The sequence below is a fragment of the Carassius carassius genome, chromosome 12 (assembly GCF_963082965.1).
Source record: "Carassius carassius chromosome 12, fCarCar2.1, whole genome shotgun sequence".
Taxonomy (NCBI): domain Eukaryota; kingdom Metazoa; phylum Chordata; class Actinopteri; order Cypriniformes; family Cyprinidae; genus Carassius; species Carassius carassius.
The window spans coordinates 34,933,309-34,940,102 of NC_081766.1; the positions used below are offsets into that span (position 1 = coordinate 34,933,309).

The 6,794-nt window shown below is 47.9% G+C and overlaps 2 protein-coding genes and 1 long non-coding RNA gene across 4 annotated transcripts in view; all 3 read left to right on the forward strand.

The window, feature by feature from the left end:
- The window catches only part of LOC132155324 (tensin-3-like), a 40,703-nt gene extending 39,673 nt beyond the window's left edge, over positions 1 to 1,030 (forward strand). For both annotated transcript variants that reach the window (XM_059564213.1, XM_059564212.1), the window contains 2 exons: positions 46 to 75; positions 456 to 1,030. In XM_059564213.1, coding sequence (XP_059420196.1) covers positions 46 to 75; positions 456 to 597 — 172 coding nt within the window. In that variant the 3' untranslated portion in view covers positions 598 to 1,030. The remainder of the gene's footprint in view (positions 1 to 45; positions 76 to 455) is intronic.
- A 156-nt stretch (positions 1,031 to 1,186) lies between these two features.
- Positions 1,187 to 1,517, forward strand: LOC132154337 (uncharacterized). Its single transcript, XR_009437154.1, has 2 exons — positions 1,187 to 1,270; positions 1,353 to 1,517. It is a non-coding gene; the product is annotated as an uncharacterized LOC132154337 (long non-coding RNA).
- A 1,979-nt stretch (positions 1,518 to 3,496) lies between these two features.
- Positions 3,497 to 6,794, forward strand: part of tada1 (transcriptional adaptor 1) — an 8,324-nt gene continuing 5,026 nt past the window's right edge. Inside the window, exons 1-2 of the mRNA XM_059562881.1 lie at positions 3,497 to 3,655; positions 4,025 to 4,116. Coding sequence (XP_059418864.1) covers positions 3,582 to 3,655; positions 4,025 to 4,116 — 166 coding nt within the window. The 5' untranslated portion in view covers positions 3,497 to 3,581. The remainder of the gene's footprint in view (positions 3,656 to 4,024; positions 4,117 to 6,794) is intronic.

Here is a 6,794-nt window from a genome sequence, read left to right on the forward strand (position 1 = left end):
TTAATATTCTGTAATGGTTTTCATTGTTCCTCTGTTCCTTCACAGATGGAAACGAGACGGCTGCAGCTCAGCCAAGTGAGTTCAGTTCAGTTCACTCTTATCACAGGACTTTATTTACCAGTTTAACAGAAGAAGGAGTTAACTCTGACGCTCCTCGTGTGGTTTTAACATTTCAATTATATGAATATACTATGTTTTAGTTTTAGAATATTTTTTAAATGTTCTATTTTTAGAGGGTTTCATGAAACTAAATTGTATTTATGCAGTATTCGTAATCCATGTATTACCTGCTAACCACTTTTACAGCATAGACTTGAACAGAACATGACATTTCCAACTTAAATTGTTGTAACTCTTTGGAGCACAGACTTAAGTTTAATGTTTTTTTAAAAGAACACACTGAAGCTAAGTGATGATAATACAGGCCTTTGTTAATCGACCTCCTCCTGCTTCAGGATCTTCGGGTTCGTGGCGAGAAAAGCCAGCAGCGGTTTGGAGAACGTGTGTCATGTGTTCGCGGAGCACGACCCCGAGCAGCCCGCCAGCGCCATCGTCAACTTCGTCTCCAAAGTCATGATCGGCTCTCAGAGGATGTGATGAACGAGGAGTCCACAGAGAGACGAGGGACTAATGACTAACCCTCTGATAACCAGCTTGTACAGTGTTTGTATATTTCTGCATTGAAAGTGTAAGTATGGATACAGACTCGAAAGGAATTATTCTTGTTGGAAATAAAGCTCAACATACTTGTGTGTGAACAGTAATGCTTTTTAAATTATTTTTAGTATTTTATATGTAATGTATCTTACTACTGATGACATAAATCCAAAAACGTCTTTATAATGTCATTGCATTTTAGATATCTATATATTTAGTATTTTTAGTTTTTTACTTGCAAATTACTATTGCATATGCCTAGTCATTTTCTACCGAGAAAACGTTATACTTCCTATATAAATATGAAAAGTTGTGCATGTAAATGAGTCTGCGATGTCTTTAGTTTCTTGTGTTTGAGGTTCAGAATCGGCGCAGATGAGTGAGTATTTGTGATTTAGGGTCCGACTGAACTCTGACTCCAGTCTTACAGCTCTGAGGCTTTTCTTCTTCATGTCATGATGCTGTTTTTATATAAAGTGCTGACAGTAGTTGTGAAGGAGAGGCTGTGATGTGTAGAACAGGATTATCTGTATTGAAGGTGTTTAATGATTGAGTTGTTCTGTGGACCGCTGGACTCTCATAAACTCATCTGAACAGAACTGAGCCGGCCAGTGTTATAACACACAATCAGCTAGCACTACATTCACACACATAACTGCTTAATCATACTTGTTAAAGTCACTGGTGATTTTCAGAAACTGAAATGAACCACACACACACACACACACACACACCATCTCTGAAACAGAAACGAGGAAGACTCTTGTGTTTTAAGCTAGTGCTATTGAATGTCTGTTCATGTACTTCATCTGATTTTATCATTGGCAGAATCTGAAAAATAAAGAGTACAGACAGATTAAGGTGTATGTTTTATTGATTCATTTTAAGGCTGTAGGTTTGATGAAGATCTGTGTTATCTGAGACAGGACTGTCATGTGATGCTGCTGCTCATCTTCATTCACACAGAACAGGTTTCCACTGCTCCAGAGTCCAGTATCTGTTTATTACACACTCCATACGAAGCTTGGCATTGTGTTTGGTGAAGTGAGGCTTCATGCAGCTGCTGCCACTGAAAACCCTTTCCATGAAGCTCCTGCACAGTTTCTGAGCTGATGTGAAGGCCAGCTGAAGTCTGGATCTCTTCAGAGCGCTGCTGATGTTAACACACTCACTGAGCCGCACTGTGACTTCACCTGATCTTCAGCTTCATGTCTGAGATGCTGCTGTTCATCAACACTTTACTTTCCCATCATACCACTTCCAGTCGAGCGAGGAACACCTAGCAGAGATGAAGCTCATCCTCTCACAGTCCCACGCTAGAATTCACTGAGCTCTTCATGTTTTCACTATTGTTTGTAAATGCAGATTGCATGGTTAAAATTACTTTGGAAAGATGGAGGCATCATGATATTTTTACACAGAGGTTGGAAGCTCGTTGAGGACATTTCTGTTATCAACTTGTTTAAGGCCCTATATGGTTCAGTCCCAGAAATACAGGATTTCAGTGTGTCTCCTGGAGTAATTTGTTAAATTATAGTTAAAACACACTGAAAAAATCAATAAGCTCTCTGTTCCTCTGTATTTCCATCTTTGTGCGGATCAATGTTGTCTCTCTCCTCTTTATTAACAATCATCTCAATCTCCACAAACATGCAGTATTCCCTACACATCTGTTTGACCTGGACTTACTTCTTATTTGAATGTGTTTCACAGCTTTCTTCACCTGAAAAATGGTGGGAATTTTTAATGATGAATTTGTAAGGCTTCTTTGATTATTTTAATTAAAGTGTTGGGGTAAAAAGTTAAAAAGATATTATCAGCATTTATGCAGCAAATACACAAATCCTGTCAATACTGGCTAAATCTGAATTAACCTCAGCTGAAATGCTTTTAGAGGCCGTTCACTCCAGCCCTGTTCAGACGGGGTTAGTCTTCTGGAGATTCATCCGGACAGAAGAGACTGAGCAGCGAGTCTGCTGATGTTACACATCATATATTAACACATATCAGACTACAACAGGACTGCTGATATCAGCGGGGGGGCATTATCTCCAGAGTCTACTGCACCACACTGAAAACGCTCTATAAATGTCCTTGCGCATGGAGTCTTTTCCCTATGTGTTTTTTTTTTTTTTGTATTCACCATCCTAAAAATTTGTCAGGCACAGAAACTGTGAATTTGTTGTCCTGGCTCTTCTTCAAAAGAGAAAAGAAAAGAGGAAGCATTGGATCCATCATCCAGTCCAAGGAACTAACCCCGAGCCAAGATGAACTGAGATGATGACATCACTGAAACACTACATTATCACATTATTGACACTGTTTTCCTAATGAATGTTGTTCAGTTGCTTTGACGCAATCCTTTTTGTTTAAAGCGCTATATAAATAAAGGTGACTTGACTTGTAGACAGTAGATGCTCTCCAGATGAGGCACTCTTTAAAAGACGTCTTGGAGATGCATATGTGTCTGGGATCAAAATGTAAAGCACTAATAAACTGTGTGGGATTTTAGGGAAGATATTAAATGATTTAGAGAGTGGTATCAAACTGTAAGGAAATGTACTGTTAAACCCTTAAGAAAATTAAACATGGTTTTATTGTAGTAAAAGTATAGTAACCATGTTTTCTTGGTGTATTGATTACCATTTATATAACCAGTTTTACTACAAGTAAACTAATTTGTTATTATCATCGTTTAAATAAAGAAACCATGTTTCCTTGATTTATTTGTAATAAAACCATTGTTCAACTTCGTAAAGGAAGGTCTACTTTTTATTTATTTTTTATTTAGGAAGGTCTACTAGAGACAGAAATTAAACCCTTTACATGAGGAGAACGGAAGCAGGCGGTGGTGTGCACTGAACCCGCCAACTAAAGGAAGCGGAAGAAGAACGCGACGCGTCATCGCAGCTTCCGGCGTCGCTATGGCGGCTCACGCTAGTGAACTGGAGATAGCAAAGAAGAACTTAACCGATGCTGTCGGAGACAATGTCAAACAGTGAGTGTCTGTTATGATAGTATGATCTCTGAAGTCATGTTTGTTGTGATCTCTGCTCGATACTAACTCGACTGAGTGTGAGAACTGATGCTGCTAGCTGCTGTTAGCTTCACAAACACTCTTCTGTTTTGCTTCTTCAGACGCAGCAGAGGAGTTTAATTAGTGTTTGCTTCTAAGCGTGCAGAGAGATAATGACTGCGCTTTCAGTGTAGAGTTCGGAGATCTCACGATGACTGATTGGTGTTTCATATAACGTTAACTAACCGTGTTTATTTCACTGGTTTCGCTGGTAATGTCGTCAGAAACCGAGTGAAGCCCGTATTCTCTGTAACGTACAGCTCATCTTCATCATCTTTTCCTCTTCCTCAGTTACTGGGCCAATCTCAAACTCTGGTTCAAGCAGAAGATCAGCAAAGAGGAGTTCGACCTGGAGGCGCGGCGTCTGCTGGCTCAGGACACCGGTAACATCCCTGTGTAGTGTGCGCCCTGTGTCTGTGTAGTGTGCGCCCTGCTGTGTGTAGTGTGCGCCCTGCTGTGTGTAGTGTGCGCCCTGTGTCTGTGTAGTGTGCGTCCTGCTGTGTGTAGTGTGCGCCCTGTGTCTGTGTAGTGTGCGTCCTGCTGTGTGTAGTGTGCGCCCTGTGTCTGTGTAGTGTGCGCCCTGTGTCTGTGTAGTGTGCGCCCTGTGTCTGTGTAGTGTGCGCCCTGTGTCTGTGTAGTGTGCGCCCTGTGTCTGTGTGTAGTGTGCGTCCTGCTGTGTGTAGTGTGCGTCCTGCTGTGTGTAGTGTGCGCCCTGCTGTGTGTAGTGTGCGCCCTGCTGTGTGTAGTGTGCGCCCTGTGTCTGTGTAGTGTGCGCCCTGTGTCTGTGTAGTGTGCGCCCTGTGTCTGTGTAGTGTGCGCCCTGCTGTGTGTAGTGTGCGCCCTGTGTCTGTGTAGTGTGCGCCCTGTGTCTGTGTAGTGTGCGCCCTGTGTCTGTGTAGTGTGCGCCCTGTGTCTGTGTAGTGTGCGTCCTGCTGTGTGTAGTGTGCGCCCTGTGTCTGTGTAGTGTGCGTCCTGCTGTGTGTAGTGTGCGCCCTGTGTCTGTGTAGTGTGCGCCCTGCTGTGTGTAGTGTGCGCCCTGTGTCTGTGTAGTGTGCGCCCTGCTGTGTGTAGTGTGCGCCCTGTGTCTGTGTAGTGTGCGTCCTGCTGTGTGTAGTGTGCGCCCTGCTGTGTGTAGTGTGCGCCCTGCTGTGTGTAGTGTGCGCCCTGCTGTGTGTAGTGTGCGCCCTGTGTCTGTGTAGTGTGCGCCCTGCTGTGTGTAGTGTGCGCCCTGCTGTGTGTAGTGTGCGCCCTGCTGTGTGTAGTGTGCGCCCTGCTGTGTGTAGTGTGCGCCCTGCTGTGTGTAGTGTGCGCCCTGCTGTGTGTAGTGTGCGCCCTGCTGTGTGTAGTGTGCGCCCTGTGTCTGTGTAGTGTGCGCCCTGTGTCTGTGTTGTGTGCGCCCTGCTGTGTGTAGTGTGCGCCCTGTGTCTGTGTAGTGTGCGCCCTGCTGTGTGTAGTGTGCGCCCTGTGTCTGTGTAGTGTGCGCCCTGCTGTGTGTAGTGTGCGCCCTGTGTCTGTGTAGTGTGCGCCCTGTGTCTGTGTAGTGTGCGCCCTGTGTCTGTGTAGTGTGCGCCCTGTGTCTGTGTAGTGTGCGCCCTGTGTCTGTGTAGTGTGCGCCCTGTGTCTGTGTAGTGTACGCCCTGTGTCTGTGTAGTGTGCGCCCTGCTGTGTGTAGTGTGCGCCCTGCTGTGTGTAGTGTGCGCCCTGCTGTGTGTAGTGTGCGCCCTGCTGTGTGTAGTGTGCGCCCTGCTGTGTGTAGTGTGCGCCCTGCTGTGTGTAGTGTGCGCCCTGCTGTGTGTAGTGTGCGCCCTGCTGTGTGTAGTGTGCGCCCTGTGTCTGTGTAGTGTGCGCCCTGTGTCTGTGTAGTGTGCGCCCTGTGTCTGTGTAGTGTGCGCCCTGTGTCTGTGTAGTGTGCGCCCTGTGTCTGTGTAGCGTGCGCCCTGCTGTGTGTAGCGTGCGCCCTGTGTCTGTGTAGCGTGCGCCCTGTGTCTGTGTAGCGTGCGCCCTGCTGTGTGTAGCGTGCGCCCTGCTGTGTGTAGTGTGCGCCCTGCTGTGTGTAGTGTGCGCCCTGCTGTGTGTAGTGTGCGCCCTGCTGTGTGTAGTGTGCGCCCTGCTGTGTGTAGTGTGCGCCCTGCTGTGTGTAGTGTGCGCCCTGCTGTGTGTAGTGTGCGCCCTGTGTCTGTGTAGTGTGCGCCCTGTGTCTGTGTAGCGTGCGCCCTGTGTCTGTGTAGCGTGCGCCCTGTGTCTGTGTAGCGTGCGCCCTGTGTCTGTGTAGCGTGCGCCCTGTGTCTGTGTAGCGTGCGCCCTGTGTCTGTGTAGCGTGCGCCCTGTGTCTGTGTAGCGTGCGCCCTGTGTCTGTGTAGTGTGCGCCCTGTGTCTGTGTAGCGTGCGCCCTGCTGTGTGTAGCGTGCGCCCTGTGTCTGTGTAGCGTGCGCCCTGTGTCTGTGTAGCGTGCGCCCTGTGTCTGTGTAGCGTGCGCCCTGTGTCTGTGTAGCGTGCGCCCTGTGTCTGTGTAGTGTGCGCCCTGTGTCTGTGTAGTGTGCGCCCTGCTGTGTGTAGTGTGCGCCCTGCTGTGTGTAGTGTGCGCCCTGCTGTGTGTAGTGTGCGCCCTGTGTCTGTGTAGTGTGCGCCCTGTGTCTGTGTAGTGTGCGCCCTGCTGTGTGTAGTGTGCGCCCTGCTGTGTGTAGTGTGCGCCCTGCTGTGTGTAGTGTGCGCCCTGCTGTGTGTAGTGTGCGCCCTGCTGTGTGTAGTGTGCGCCCTGCTGTGTGTAGTGTGCGCCCTGCTGTGTGTAGTGTGCGCCCTGTGTCTGTGTAGTGTGCGCCCTGTGTCTGTGTTGTGTGCGCCCTGCTGTGTGTAGTGTGCGCCCTGTGTCTGTGTAGTGTGCGCCCTGCTGTGTGTAGTGTGCGCCCTGTGTCTGTGTAGTGTGCGCCCTGCTGTGTGTAGTGTGCGCCCTGTGTCTGTGTAGTGTGCGCCCTGTGTCTGTGTAGTGTGCGCCCTGTGTCTGTGTAGTGTGCGCCCTGTGTCTGTGTAGTGTGCGCCCTGTGTCTGTGTAGTGTGCGCCCTG